Source organism: Macaca thibetana, chromosome 16, assembly GCF_024542745.1.
Source record: "Macaca thibetana thibetana isolate TM-01 chromosome 16, ASM2454274v1, whole genome shotgun sequence".
In the NCBI taxonomy this organism is placed as follows: Eukaryota; Metazoa; Chordata; class Mammalia; order Primates; family Cercopithecidae; genus Macaca; species Macaca thibetana.
In genome coordinates this window covers 33,499,460-33,516,029 of record NC_065593.1, presented here as the reverse complement: position 1 = coordinate 33,516,029, position 16,570 = coordinate 33,499,460, and the positions used below count along the sequence as shown (strand labels likewise).

Sequence of the window (16,570 nt, the reverse complement as noted above, 5' to 3'; positions counted from 1 at the left end):
GAATGGATAAAGAAAATGTGGTGTATACATATATACACACATAATGAAACAGTATTTGGCCATAGAAAAGAATGAAATCCTGTCATTTGCAGCAATATGGATGGAACTGGAGATCATTATGCTAAATAAAATAATCCAGGCACAGAAAGACATGATCTCACTCATATGTGGCAGCTAAAAGAGAAGATCTCACAAAGACAGAGAGTAGAATTGTGGTTATGAGAAGTCAGGAAGGTAGTAGGGAGGAAGGGATGAAGGATGGGAAAAAAAAATACAAATGTATTTATTACTATTGAATTGTACACTTTCAAGTAATACAAATGGTAAATTTTATATGTATAGTATACTCTGAATTTTTTAAAGTGTGTTTTAAAAATCTCTATTTTTAAGTGTAGTTATGTCCACTCCAACTTTTTTGTGTTTTCTTGAACTAGAAACAATCAATCATGCCTTATTTGTCTTCTTAAAGGACTGCCCTTCTGGGTTTTGTGAATCTCCCTAAATAATTTCTGCTCTATTATTTTCATCCTCCTATTTTGAAGGGTTTTACTCTGATGTTCTTTTTTCTAACTCTCTGACTGGATCACTTAGACTGTTTTCTTCATGTAGAATACCATGAGCCTGGTGTTATGGATGCATCATTTTATGTGCCACAAAAGAAATAAAATACATTGTCGGCTGGGTGTGGTGGCTCAACGCCTGTAATGCCAGCACTTTGGGAGGCCAAGGTGGGTGGATCATGAGGTCAGGAGATGGAGATCATCCTGGCCAACGTGGTGAAACCCTGTCTCCACTAAAATAAAAAAAATTAGCTGGGCCGGGCACGGTGGCTCACATCTGTAATCCCAGCACTTTGGGAGGCCGAGGCAGGCGGATCACGAGGTCAGGAGATCGAGACCATCCTGGCTAACAGAGTGAAACCCCGTCTCTACTAAAAATACAAAAAAAAAATTAGCCGGGCATGGTGGCGGACGCCTGTAGACCCAGCTACTTGGGAGGCTGAGGCAGGAGAATGGCGTGAATCCGGGAGGCGGAGCTTGCAGTGAGCCGAGATAGCGTCACTGCACTCCAGCCTGGGGGACGGAGCGAGACTCCATCTCAAAAAAAAAAAAAAAAAAAAAAATTAGCCAGGCATGGTGGCACGTGCCTGTAGTCCCCGCTACTTGGGAGGCTTGAGGCAGGGGAATCGCTTGAACCCGAGAGGCAGAGGTTGCAGCGAGCTGAGACTGCACCACCGCACTCCAGCCTGGCGACAGAGCAAGACCCCGTCTCAAACAAAACAAAACAAAACAAAACAAAACACTGTTAATTGAACTATGATATACTATTTGTAAAAAGTGTTCCAATTTCAGAGATATTAAAAGAAAATATGCACCTCAGAATTGCTTAAAGGCAGCATTACTCTCTAATTCATGAATCTATCACATTCCCCACGGCACGTAGTTCATCACTCTCCAAACACCAGTTGACTGAGCCCTTACCTCTCACTTTTTCAGTGTGCCCGTTTCCCTTCCCATCAATGCTCCATGAAAACAATTATATAAACCATTTTCCACTACCTTACCTGTATTTTTTTTCCCTCAGCTCACTAGAATTCTGCTGACTTGAGTCCCCCTAATATTGTGTGCTCTGAAACCACACAGTCTAAGTGCATATATTGCCACAATTTACACAACTCTTGTTAACTGTCAAATTAGTATTTCCAGGCTTCCTTCCCAAGTTTTTATTTTTAAAGAGATGAGGGTCTCACTGTGTTGTCCAGGCTAGAGTGCAGTGGTTATTCACAAGCACAATCATAGCGCCCTACAGCCCTGAACTCCTGGGGTCAAGCAATCCTCCCACATCAGTCTCCTGAGTAGCTGGGACCACAGGAGCATGCCACCCCTCTGTCTCAAATATTTATAACTGCCTACTGAAGATATCTATCTAGATGAACCACAGGTACCTCCAACTCAACATGCCTATGTCTGAAATAATTACCTTCCCCATCTCTCCCTAAATGATGTTTCTTCTTTATAACATCTTACTAGTCACCAGAGTTAGAAATTTAGGTGTCATCATATTCTTATTCCTTAAAAACATATGAGCTGTCAATTCTACTACTCATGTATTTCTTTGTGGGTTTTTTGTTGTTGTTGTTGTTTGTTCTGAGATGGAGTCTCGTTCTGATACCAGGCTGGAGTGCAGTGGCACGATCTCAGCTCACTGCAACCTCTACCTCCGGGGTTCAAGCAATTCTCCTGCCTCAACCTCCTGAGTAACTGGGATTACAGGTGTGAGTCACCACGCCTTGCTAATTTTTGTATTTTTAGTAGAGATGGGGTTTTACCATGTGGGCCAGGCTGATCTCAAACTCCTGACCTCAAGTGATCCACCTGCCTTGGCCTCCCAAAGTGCTGGGATTACAGGGTTGAGCCACCGCGCCTGGCATACATGTATTTCTTTGTGTTTTTTCCAAAAACCACTGCTGCTTAGATCAAGCCTGCAAAATTTCTTGCTCAAATATCACTCCCTTCCATGAAGCTTCCTATGCAATCTTGTGATATTTTCTATTGTCTCACTCTCCCAGGTCTCATAAGACTTGTTCTAATTATGTATTATACGGATGCTTCCTTCAATACTCATCTTAAAACACTTTAGGGTTCATAAATAGGTTCTTCCAACCCACTACAAACTGGCTTTTGTCTTTATGCCATTGAAATGATCTCTCTCAGATCATTAAAGAATTCTAAATCCATTAAACAGAACAGTCTTTATGTTACTCTTTGATACCTGATAATCTCCGACTAAATGCAACACACCAGGCCCTGAAATTGTAAAACTGAATCAAGATGACTCTCACCTTAAAAGAACTCATGATTTAATGGGATTGTTAGTTTTTTATATATTCTATTTATAATAATATGGTAAGTGCTGAGGAAGGACCATATTCTATTTACCTTTGCAATTCCTGTACCTAATACCTCGTGTTAGTTGAGTGAATGAATGGAGGCAATTTTTTTTTTTTTGAGACACAATTTCATTGTTATTGCTCAGGCTGGAGTGCAACAGCATGATCTTGGCTTACTGAAACCTCTGTCTCCCAGGTTTAAGCGATTCTCCAGCCTCAGCCTCCTAGGTAGCTGGGACTATAGGTGAGTGCCACCACACCCAGCTAATTCTGTATTTTTAATACAGGTGGGGTTTCACCATGTTGGCCAGGCTGGTCTCTTAACTCCTGACCTTGGGTGATCCACCCCTCTCAGCCTCCCAAAGTGCTGGGATTACAGGTGTGAGCTACTGCGCCTGTACTAAATGGAGGCAATTTAACAAAAATTCAATCAATTTGCCCCTCCTTCCACCTCAAAATACAGCTTTACTATTCCTCCCATCTGAGAGAAAGATCATCTCTTCTAAGGATAACCCATCTTTGGGTCTTTGATTCCAGATACTTCCATGTGCTCTGTTAGGGGATGATGATGAAAATGTTTTGAGATTAGGAGCTGGGCACGGCACCACAGTAGTCTCAGCTGCTCAGGAAGCTGAGGTGAGAGGACTGCTTAAGCCTAGGTGTTCTAAACCAGCCTGGGCAACGTAGTGAGACCTCATCTCTTGGGAGGAAAAAAAAAAAAAGTAGTACAAGTAGTGGTGATGGAGGCCAGGCACAGTGGCTCATGCCTTAAATCCCAGCACTTTGTGGGGCCGAGGCAGGTGGATCACCTGAGGTCAGGAGTTCAAGACCTGCCTGGCCAACATGATGAAACCCCATCTACTAAAAATACAAAAAAATTAGCTGGGTGGGGGTGGCGCACGCCTGTAATCCCAGCTACTCAGGAGGCTGAGGTGGGAGGGGAATCGCTTGACGCTGGGAGGCGGAGGTTAGAGTGAGCTGAGATCATGCCACTGCACTCCAGCCTGGGTGACAGAGCAAGACTCTGTCTCAAAAAAAAAAAGAAGTAGTGGTGATGGTTGTACAACTTTGTGAACTACACTAAGAATCACTGGATTATATACTTTAAAAGGATAAATTTTATGGTATGCGAATTATATGTCATTTAAAAAAATAAGGAATTAGCAGTGTTCCATAGGCCAATTTATACTGAAGTCAGTGGTTGTGTGTTTTGTTATTAGGTTTCACTTATATATTTCTTGTCTCATTCCTCTAATGATTAGGAGCTACAAAGCCTATGTTTTACCCACTAGCAGATCCAGGCAAATGCAAAAATCTACCCAAGGTCAATGTCCTTAGTTCATATTCAAGATTCTGACAGAAGTACCAAAACAATGTTTAGACAACAATATCAAGTTATTCAATCACTTCTCACCATCAGGTATTTTTTCTCCTCTTGGTCCTGGCACATTGAGATGGCATCTTGTGGTGGAATCATATTCCAAAGCCCATCACTCCCCAATATAATATACTTGTGCTTCTGAGGGTCAAGAGTGTGGACACTTGTGTCTGGTTCAGGTGACACCACAAACTCACCACTGAAGAAATCATAGCTCCACAAATCACCTGGGGGAAGGGAGCAGAAAAAGCAAGAAGTATTACTTGAAAGCTAGTAGTACAACAGCAACAGATAAAAAGAGAAAATCGACACAGTTCATCTCAACAGATGCAGAAAAGCATTTGATAACATTCAAACTCCTTTCACGGTAAGATTTCCTAGCAAACTAAGAATAAAAGAGAACTCCCTTAACCTGATAAAGTATATCCACCAGAATTCTGTAATCAGCTTACTTAAAGGTAAAATGTTAAAAGTATTCCCTTTAAAACGTAGAAATAAGAAAACTATGCCTTGTACCATTGTTTCTCTTCTGATACTATACTGAGTCCTTCCCAGCACAGAAAGATAATAAAAATAAAGGATATACAAAATGGAAAGGAGAAAATAATACTATTATTATTTGCAGATTATTTCATTTCTACATGGAAAGCCAAAAAGAAATTATTACAATAGGAAAGTTTGGCAAAGTTGTTAAATACAAACTCAATATATAAGTCAACAGTATTTCTATATAATAGCAATACATAGAAAATATAAATTTTTAAATAATCGAATTTTAACAATGAACCAAATGTAAGGTACTTAGGAACAACTTTAACAAACGGTATACATACCTGCTATGAAGATTATAGATTCTATTTTGAAACATTAAAAAGATAATCTAAATAAATGAAGAAACCAATCAGATTCATAGATAGGAATACTTATCATAATAAAGATGTCAATTCTTCCCAAAATAATCTACAAGGTCAATATAATTCTAACCAAAATCCCAAAAAGATTGTTGTAGAATTTGACAGGCTAAGCGCAAAGGGCCAGGAATAATCAAGTTAATTTTGAAGAAAAAGGACAAGATGAGAACTTATCCTACAAACAGAAGTACCAATGGCTGTTTGCAAACTTCCTGTTAATCTCTAGATCAGTGAAGTACCTACATCAAAACTTACAGAACAAGTACCAGTCACTTGGAAGAAAATTCAAAATATAAAAACCAGCATTTTAATGCTGTTTACCAACCATATGACCAACCTTTGGAGAGCAACAGTTCTCTCTTTCACTGAGCTGGAAAAAGAAAGTTCTTACACATTTCTCCTTCTCCTTGATTAGCTCCACATAAAAACAATGCCTAAACTTCTGCCTTTAAACCTATTAGATACAAACATCAAAATGCTCAAGAGAAAAGAACTTTCAGTCGACCTAAGCCATCAAAAAGATAAAAAAAACTAAAACAGAAGAAAATAAAAGTGATTTATAGAAACCATCTACTTTTCTGTAATACATAAGACAACATAAATGAAACAATATAAATTTTTCTTCTGTTTCCAATAAATGTGGAAGAGGAGACAGAAAGAAGAAAACATTAATTTCTGCCTCTTTTGTTTATTGTGAACTACTTAAGGGAAAGGCCTAAATTAAAAGTAAAAGATTTTCAGACAAGAGGTTAAACGATTTTTGTCCCCTTTCAGTAGGTCTGTTTTTTTTTGTTGTTAAATAAGAGGAAGAGCTTTGTCCTTTTCCTTATTTAAACTTCCTCACTAGCTCCCATCAGAAATACTGGCAATTCAAACATACTGGGAGTCCAAGGAAAGAATAATTCAAATCAATTACTCCCACTCGAAAGTAGCAAAATCACTGCTACCCAGACTCTTCAAAGAGCAATTCAGCCCTCTCAGCAGCAAAACAGAATACACGCAACCACTAAAAGCTAATTATAACCAGATAAGCTCACAAAGACACACTTACCTCATTATACCAGCAAAACAAAGCTGCCTGGTTGACGAAATAATAAAAATGAACATGGAGACAGTGGCACAATCATGGCTCACTGCAGGATCGATCTCCTGGGCTCAAGTGATCCTCCTACGTCAACCTCTCAAGTAGCTGGGACTATAGGTGTATACCAACAGGCCCAGCTAATTTATTTTTTGTAGAGATGGGGTTCCCACTATGTTGTCCAGGCTGGTCTCCAAGTCCTGGACTCAAGCAATCCTCCCACCTCAGTCTCCCAAAGTGGTGGGATTACAGGTATGAGCCACGGTACTGGGTCTGCTTTTTATTTTATATTATGTAATACACCCACATGGTACGAAAACCAAAAGATACAAAAGGGTATATATACAGTGAAAATTCTCCTTTCTCATCACTGCCCTTCCAGTTTTCCCTGAAAGGACTATTATTATTATGTTCTTATCTTTCTGGAGATACCTATCTATCTACCTACCTACATATATATATGTGTGTATATACACACACACACACACACCCCCACACACACATATATTTACATTGCTTTGGTGAAACTGTCCTTTCAAGTTTCCAACTCTTTTACTGACAACTTCCAAATCACTAGTCTCCAATATCTTGCCCATATCTACTTCTTCTTTTTTTGAGATGGAGTTTCGCTCTTGTTGCCCAGGCTGGAGTGCAATGGCGTGATCTTGGCTCACTGCAACCTCCGCCTCCTGGTTTCAAGTGATTCTCCTGCCTCAGCCTCCTGAGTAGCTGGGATTACAGGTGCCCACGACCACACCTGGCTAATTTTTGTATTTTTAGTAGAGACACGTTTCAGCATGTTGGCTAGGCTGGTCTGGAACTCCTGACCTCAGGTGATCTGTACTCCTAGACTTCCCAAAGTGCTGGGATTACAGGCATTAGCCACCACGCCCGACCTCAATCTCTCTTTCTCGATAAACCACAATACGTTTTCAGAAGAACGGATTGTTTCTTCTAACTTAAATTTTAAACTGTGGGTTTTGACTAAGATACATGGTCTATTTCTATTTCTTTGATTTCTTTCATCATTTTGTAGTTTCTCGCATATAAATCTTAAACATAGTATGTTACAATTATACCTAATTGTATTTCATGGGTTTTTTTTGGGTGCAATTATAGATGATACTTATTTAAATTTCATTATGAACTGTTCATTTTTAGTACATAAAAATATGATAGACTGTGTAGGCTGAATCTGGGTCCTGTGAACTTGCTGAATCCACTTATTAATTCCAGTAGTTCTTCTGAAGATTATTTGGGATTTTTTATGCAGACAATGTTGGAATCTGTGGATAGAACTGGTTTTAGTTATTTGCTGAACCATCTGAGATTAGATTACAGACTCAAAACACTTCACCTCCAAATAGTAATACTTCAACATTTATCTCCTAAGCATGAGGATGCTATTCTACCACACTCAGGCAATTTTCTTTTTGTAACTGGTGAGTAGTCTGTAGGGTGAAAGTTTGAGGCTCTGTGAAATATCCTGTTCTGTACCAAAATATGCCATATTTTAGCCTCTACTGATGATTCCTGAATGAATCAATTATCATAATGGTTATAAACTGATGATAGAATTGGGATATTCTAACTACATTTATTAGCTGACAGTTTATTTTACTTTACTTTGGTTCTTTTCTTCTTTCCCAACCCCAGAAAGTTTTTGTTTTGTTTTGTTTGAGACATGGTCTTACTCTGTTGCCCAGGATGGAGTGCAGTGGTGCGATCATGGCTCCTTGCAGCCTGCGCCTCCCAGGCTCAAGCAGTTCTCTCATCTGTCTTCCAAGTAGCTGGGACTACAGGGGTGTGCCACCGCACCCAGCAAATTTTTTTGTATTTTTTTTCTACAGATGGGGTTTTGCCACGTCGGCCAGGCTGATCTCGAACTCCTGAGCTCAAGCGATCCACCAGCCTCGGCCTCTCAAAGTGCTAGGATTACAGGCTGCTGGGATTACAGGTATAAGCCACTGTGCCCAGGCCTGAAAGTTTCTGTTTTGTTTTGTTTGAGATGCAGTCTCGCTCTGTCGCCCAGGCTGGAGTGCAGTGGTGTGACCTCGGCTCACTGCAAGCTCCGCCTCCTGGGTTCACACCATTCTTCTGCCTCAGCCTCCCGAGTAGCTGGGAATACAGGTGCCCGCCACCACACTGGGCTAATTTTTTTGCATTTTTAGTAGAGATGGGGGTTTCACCATGTTAGCCAGGATGGTCTCGATCTCCTGACCTCGTGATCCACCTGCCTCGGCCTCCCAAAGTACTGGGATTACAGGCGTGAGCCACCACGCCCGGCTGAAAGTCTTTTTTAAAGAATTTTCTGGCCGGACACAGTGGCTCACGCCTGTAATCCCAACACTTTGGGAGGCTGAGGCTGGTAGATCACGAGGTCAAGAGATCGAGACCATCCTGGCCAAAATGGTGAAACCCTGTCTCTACTAGAAATACAAAAATTAGCTGGGGGACTGGGCGCGGTGGCTCACGCCTGTAATCCCAGCACTTTGGGAGGCCGAGACGGGCGGATCACGAGGTCAGGAAATCGAGACCAACCTGGCTAATGTTGAAACCCCGTCTCTACTAAAAAAATACAAAAAACTAGCCAGGCGAGGTGGCGGGCGCCTGTAGTCCCAGCTACTCAGGAGGCTGAGGCAGGAGAATGGCGTAGACCCGGGAGGCGGAGCTTGCAGTGAGCTGAGATCTGGCCACTGCACTCCAGCCTGGGCGGCAGAGCGAGACTCCGTCTCAAAAAAAAAAAAAAAAATTAGCTGGGGGTGGTGCTGCACACCTATAGTCCCAGCTACTTGAGAGGCTGAGGCAGGAGAATTGCTTGAACCCAGGAGACAGAGGTTGCAGTGAGCCGAGATCGCACCACTGCATTCCAGCCTGATGACAGAGCGAGACACCGTCTCAAAAAAAAAAAAAAAAAAAAAAGGAGTTTTCTTTGGAGTCTCTCTGAATCTACTATGGGAGGGTGGCTACCCAATTCACAAATTGGCTACCCAAATCACAAAAATATAGTCCATCTCTATGTAGACTTACAGATTCTTTTTTATTCAATATTTTTAAACTTATTCCTGTTATAATTTGTTTTGATGCTCAAGTTGCTTCAAATTTGCTAGTAAAAGTCTCTAGAATCTGACCTTTTAACAAACTCACCAGATGATTCATACTCAGAGCCACTTTCCTTTGTTTTATCAGTTCAAAGAGTCTGTGTGATTCTATATAATACCAAATAAATGGTAAGGATCAGAATTGGGCCTTTAACTAAGGATTTTTATTACTGATCTAGTGTTTGTACACCAAAGTAGGATCACAGAACATTTCTGCAGGTCCTGAAAGGAGGTGCCTTGGACATTGGCAGACAGCCAATTCCCTTTTTTCCTCAGTAGAGGGTGCTGAAGGGACACCAGAAGAGAGGAGGCCTGCTTTCTGGTTCCAGTATATTTTCTGCTTGCTCTTGTGGCACATGGCAGCCAGCAGTACACAAGACACTCAGTGGTCCTTACACCAAGCAAATTTCAGCACCCCTTTGAGTGGTTTCCCATGAAGAACTTCCAACAACGTTTACACCTCTAATCCATTCTCAAAATTGCAATTAAAATTCTCTCTTTAAAACACAAACCTAGTAGATTAAAGATTTAAATGTAAGACCTCAAACTGTAAGACTCCTGGATGGACATCAGCCTTGGGAAAGAATCTGTGACTAAATCCTCAAAAGCAACTGCAACAAAAACAAAAATTGACAAGTGGGACCTAATGAAAGAGCTTCTGCACAGCAAAAGAAACTATCAACAGAGTAAACAACCTACAGAAAGGGAGAAAATATTCGCAAACATGTATCTGACAAAGAACTAATTATCTAGAATCTGTAAGGAACTTAAACAATTCAACAAGTTTAAAAACAAATAACCCCATTAAAAAGTAGGCAGAAGGCATCAACAGTTTTCAAAAGAAGACATGCAAATGGCCAAGAATCATAAAAAGCTCCATATTAGTAATCATTAGAGAATGCATTTTTCAAAACCACAATGAGATACCATCTCATACCTGTCAGAATGACTATTATTAAAAAGTCAAAAAATGACAGATGCTGGCAAAGCTGCAGAGAAAAGGGAATGCTTATACACTGTTGGTGGGAATATAAATTAATTCAGCCACTGTGGAAAGCAGTATGGAGATACCTCAAAGAACTTAAAACAGAACTACCATTCGATCTAGCAATCCTGTTACTGGGTATACTTCCAAAGGAAAATAAATTGCTCTACCAAAAAGACACATGCACTCAAATGTTCATCAGAGCACTATTCACAATAGCAAAGACAAGGAATCTACTTAGGTGCCCATCAAAAGTGAAATGGATAAAGAAAATATGGTACATACACACTACGGAATAATACATAGCCACGAAAAAAATGAAATTATGTCCTTTGCAGCAACACAGATGCAGCTGGAGGCCACTATCCTAAGCAAATTAATGCAGGAAAAGAAAGCCAAATACCACATGTTTTCACTTATAAATGGGAGCTAAACATTGGGTACACATGAACATACAGATGGCAACAACAGACACTGAGGACCACTAGAGGGAGAAGGGAGAGAAGGAGGAAGACGTGAAAAACTAACAATTGGGTACTATGCTCCCTACCTGGATGACAGAATCAACCGTACCCCAAACCTCAGCACCATGCAATATACCCATGTAACAAACCTGTATATGTACTTCCTGAATCTAAAAGTTGAAATTACAAAAACAAAAAAGCCCCGACAAATCTAGGATAAATGGTGGATGATGGTTGCAAAACAGTATAACTGTACTTAACATCAATGGCTTACAACAGTAAGTTGTGTGTATGCTAAGTATATATTACCACAATTAAAAACACACAAATCTGGTTGTTTCCCATTCCAACTCTGTTATAGTTCACAATTGTTTTTAAGATAAAGACACAATTCTTTTGTTTTTTTTTTTGAAACGGGGTCTTGCTCTGTCGCCCAAGCTGGAGTGCAGTGACACAATCTTGGCTCACTGCAGCCTCCTGGGCTCAAGCAATCCTCCCGACCAAAGCCTCCTGAGTAACTGGGACTACAAGCATGTGCAACCACACCCAGCCAATTATTTGTAGAGGGGAGATTTCGCCATGTTGTCCAACTGGTCTTGAACTGAAGCAATCCACCTGCCTTGACCTCCCAAAGTGTTGGAATTATGGGCATGAGCCACCACATCCAGCCAAACACAATTCTTTACCACTGCCTATAAAATGCAGTATTTTCTCATTTTAACCAAATCTCTTATTTCCTTATCCCTGTTCCAGCTACAATGGCCTTCACCAGAGTTCCTATGTCACTATGCTTCTTCCTGTCACCGAACTTTTCGAAAACGCTGTTTTCTATGCCTAAAACACACTTTCTTCCTCCTTAACCTCCAGTAATTCTTCAAAACTCAGTTCAAATACCACTTTTCCGGCCTCTCTGGTTAAGTGAAATATCCTTATTTTAGGTTTTCATTAGTACATACAAGAAGAATAGGCTGGGTGCGGTGGCTCACGCCTATAACCCCAACACTTTGGGAAGCTGAGGCGGGCAGATCACCTGAGGTCAGGAGTTCAAGACCAGCCTGGCCAACATGGTGAAATCCCATCTCTACTAAAAATACGAAAAGTAGCTGGGTGCAGTGGCGCTCGCCTGTAGTCCCAGCTACTTAGGAGGTGGAGGCAGAAGAATCACTTGAACCTGGGAGGCAGAGGCTGCAGTGAGCCGAGATCGTGTCACTACACTCCAGCCTGAGCAACAGAGTGAGACTCCCTCTCAAAAAAAAAAAGAGAAAAATTAAAAATTCTCAGTTTTAGCTGGACGCCATGGCTCACATTTGTAATCCCAGCACTTTAGGCGGCTGAGGCAGGTAGATCACCTGAGGTGAGGAGTTAGAGACCAAACTAGCCAACATGGCGAAACTGCTGTATTTTTGTATTTTGTAAAAATACAAAAATTAGCTGAGTGTGGTGGCGGGTGCCTGTAATTCCAGCTGCGTGGGAGGCTGAGGCAGGAGAATTGCTTGAACCTGGGAAGTAAAGGTTACAGTGAGCCGAGATCGTCCCACTGCACTCCAGCCTGGGTGACAAGAATGAAACTCAGTTTCCAAAAAACTGTTTTTGTTTTTCAGTTTTTGTTATCATCTGATGAATGCCTTTCAATCCTCTCCTAGACTGCAAGCTCCATGAGGGCAAAGATGATGTGTTTGTACATACAGCAGAGTGCTTCATACACACTGTACTCAAAAATTGATCTCCCCAGTGAATAAAATGATTTGCAAGACTCAAATGCAATTCCAGCAGGCAGCCACTAGAAGGCACCTTTGTTACATTTGTACTTGGGTAATTATCATCAGTGTCTATAGGGCACCAATGTTGACAAGGAGACATCTATTCCCACTCCTTCCCCTGCCAAAAAAAAGAAAACTGTAAGAAAAATGGCTGTAAACCATAACGGTGTGTGTGTGCAAAATACCAGCATTTAATTTACTTTTGGCCAATAAGTATTTCCATGCAACAAGCTAAACTCAGAAAATCAGTAACACAGCTCTTTTAAAAATATTATTTCCGGGTCGGTCACAGTGGCTCATGCTTGTAATCCCAGTGCTTTGGGAAGCGGAGGTGGGCAGATCAACTGAGGTCAGGAGTTCGAGACCAGCCTGGCCAACATGGTAAGACCCCATCTCTACTAAAAATACAAACATCAGCCAGGTGTGGTGGCATGTGCCTGTAATCCCAGCTACTTGGAAGACTGAGGCAGAAGAATCGTCTGAACCTGAGAGGCAGAGGTTGCAGTGAGCTGAGATCGTGCCACTGCATTTCAGCCTGGGCAACAGAATAAGATTCCATCTCAAAAAAAAAAAAAAAAAAAAAATCTTTTCCAAGTGTCAGAATAATGGTTTGAAAAGTAATATAGCAGGCCGGGCGTGGTGGCTCATGCCTGTAATCCCAGCAATTTGGGAGGCCGAGGAGGGCGGATCATGAGGTCAGGAGATCGACACCATCCTGGCTAACATGGTGAAATCTGGTCTCCACTAAAAAATATATACAAAAAATTAGCCAGGCATGGTGGCGGGCGCCTGTAGTCGCAACTACTCGGGAGGCTGAGGCAGGAGAATGGCGTGAACCCGGCAGGCGAAGCTGACAGTGAGCCAAGATCACGCCACTGCACTCTAGCCTGGGCGACAGAGTGAGACTCCATCTCAAAAAACAAACAAACAAACAAACAAAAAGTAATACAGCAAAGCCTTTTTAGCTTAAATATTAAAATCTAAAAGGTACCATTATTTTTGAAAAGAAAATATTTATGTGACAAGAGAAATCAAGAGGAAAAAAGTTTTTTTATCACTAAAACGATTTTGTCTCTTATAAGAAAGCCCTTTTACCAAAATATTAATTCATTTCTGTATGTGTTTACAAAATTATGTTGAAGTAAAGCAACTTCTACAAAAAACTGTCTAAACTTGCTGTATCAAATTTTATTCCTCCCACTCAAGAAGATGGTTCTTTCTTCAATAACCCCAATTATGGTTGTGGTCTCACTATTCCACTAAAAGCTACTTTCTTTTTCAAGGTCACCAATGACCTCCACATTCCTAAATCCCATGGTCATTTTTCAATCCTCCCTCCACCTAATGACAACAGCATTTGAAACTCTTTCTTTCTGGAAACACTTTCTTCACTTAGCTTCCAGGGTACTCTCTCCCAAATTTCCTATTTGACTTACAGCTCTTAGTTGTTCTAACCTTGTTCTTCCATTCATATCCCCCAACTCTTTTTTTTTTTTTTTTTTTTTTTAAATTTTAATCCAACCCTCATATGGGAACCAGAGCACATCCCCCGAGTCTTAACAGTGAGAGTATCTCAGGGCTCAGCCACTAGACCTTCCCCACTTTTCTATCTGCACTCAATCCCCACATGACCTCAAGACTTTGTATACTATCTATATGCTACTGGCTCCCCCAAATTGAAATCTCCACCCTAGACATCACCTGAAATCAATTCTTACAATGGGAAGCCAAATAGGTGTCACCATCTTAATGTCTAAAACGTGCTGAAAGGGTAGTGTGTCCAAAACTGAACTTCCGACCTCTCCTTTTCATTGATGTTCCAGTCATTTCTTTATCAGTTAGTGGCAACTCCATTTTTCCAGCTTCTCTGTTAAAAATAACGAGTAGGAGCAGGGCACGGTGGCTTATGCCTGTAATCCCAGTACTCTGGGAGGCCGAGGTGGGTAGATCACTTGAGGTTAGAGCTCGAGACCAGCCTGACCAACATGGTGAAATCCCTGTGGCACAGAGTGAGACCTCATCTCAAAAAAAAAACAAAAAAAGGAAGAAAAAAGAGAAAAATTCATGAGCAATGAGAACCCTTACATTTATTACTTCTGCCCAAATTCTGTGGCCCCAGACACTCACAGGTCTTTACTAAAAATATAAAATTAGCCGGGCGTGGTGGCACACGCCTATAATCCCAGCTACTTGGGAGGCTGAGGCAGCAGAATCGCTTGAATCTAGGAGGTAGAGGTTGAAGTGAGCTGAGATCACGCCATTGCACCCCAACCTGGGCAATAGGAGCGAAATTCTGTCTCAAAAAAAAAAAAAAATCATGAGTAGGCTGAGCGCTGTGACACACCTATAGTCCAAGTACTTTGCGAGGCTGAGGTGGGCAGATCGCTTGAAGTCAGGAATTTGAGACCAACCTAGGCAAAGACATCTCTACAAAAAATTTTTAAAAATTAGTTGGGTGTGGTGGCGTGCACCTGTAACCCCAGCTACCTGGCAGGCTGAGGCTGTGGGGAACACTTGAGCCCAGGACCTTAGGGTCTTCAATGAGCTCTAGCCTAGGGCCTAGGGCACAGAGTGAGACCTCATCTCAAAAAAAAAAAAAAGAAAAGAAAAAAAGAAAAATTTGTGAGTAATAAGAACCCTTACATTTGTTACTTCTGCCTAAATTCTGTGGCCCCAGACACTCACAGGTCTCACTGCCTCATCTCTTTACTTACACTTTACTTACATATCATCTTAGCGAGACCCCCCTCTGACCATCCCATTTATAATTATTATACAGGCCCCACCCCCATAGCATTCCCTGCTTTATTTTTCTTGGTCGCATTTCTAACACAATATATGTCCTACTTAGTTATTTTAGTTTATCATGTTTTCCTCTAGCCTAGAAAGTAAGCTCCATGGGTGCAGGAATTTTTGTTTCATTCACGGCTGAATCCTCAGCACCTGGAACAGTACCTAGCACATAGCAGGTATTTAATAAATATTTGGTGGATAAAGAACAATCATGAAGAAGTAGGAACTGTATGCTTTTAAAATACATCCACAAATTATTTGATATACTTGAGGGTGGGCTGGACTTAGTGATTCAAGGCTAACAAAATACAAAGCTGGATTCCCTACAGCAAGTGATCAAGAAAGCAAGATAGAAGTCAAAATGTCTTTTTATGATCACTTGCTCTAAGGAAGCCAGCTGCCATGTGATGAAGGTACATTCAAGCAACCCTATGTAGAGGCCGGCAAAGCAAGAAACTGAAGCCTACTGCCAAGCCAGCTTACTCAGTGAGCTGTCTTACAAGTAGATGCTCCAACCCCACTGAAGGCTTCAGATGATTAATGACATCTTGATTATAGCTACACAAGAGACCCTGAGCCAGAACTACCCAATTAAGTCACCCCTGGGTTACTGAGCCAGAGAAGCTGTGTACATAAAAAATGTTTTAAACTCCTAAGTGTGGGAGTATTTGATTACACAGCAATAGATAACTAATACAGCAGGACTGTAATAACCTGGGATAATCACTTTGGGAAGAAATTTAGCAATACCTAATAAAACTAAACATGTAGATATCTCTGAACTGAGTCTCCCAACTGGTATTCCTTGGATGAGTATGGCCTAGGGGCAGCAGGGTGGGTCCTCAGTGGCTAGAGCATCCAAGTTAGTTACCTCAGTCTCAAGTAGCCTCCTCTGCTTACTGTAGAAATATTATCATCTTGTGTGAGTGTCGATGACACAGAAACAGTTGGTAAGTAACAAACTATGACCCAGAAATTCCATTTCTAGTTATGTATCTTAAAGAAATCTTGCCAGGTACAGTGGCTCACACCTGTAATCCCAGTACTTTGGGAGGCCGAGGTGGGCAGATCACCTGAGGTCAGGAGTTCAAGACCAGTCTGACCAACATAGAGAAACCCCGTCTCTACTGAAAATACAAAATTAGCCGGGCATGGTGCCGCATGTCTGTAATCCCAGCTACTCAGGAGGCTGAGGCAGAAGAATCGC

At 41.3% G+C, this 16,570-nt stretch overlaps 1 protein-coding gene across 1 annotated transcript in view; it reads right to left on the bottom strand.

The window, feature by feature from the left end:
* PPM1D (protein phosphatase, Mg2+/Mn2+ dependent 1D) overlaps positions 1 to 16,570 on the bottom strand; it is a 69,537-nt gene that overhangs the window by 15,017 nt on the left and 37,950 nt on the right. The window contains exon 4 of the mRNA XM_050764601.1: positions 4,305 to 4,495. Within this exon, the coding sequence (XP_050620558.1) occupies positions 4,305 to 4,495 (191 nt within the window). The remainder of the gene's footprint in view (positions 1 to 4,304; positions 4,496 to 16,570) is intronic.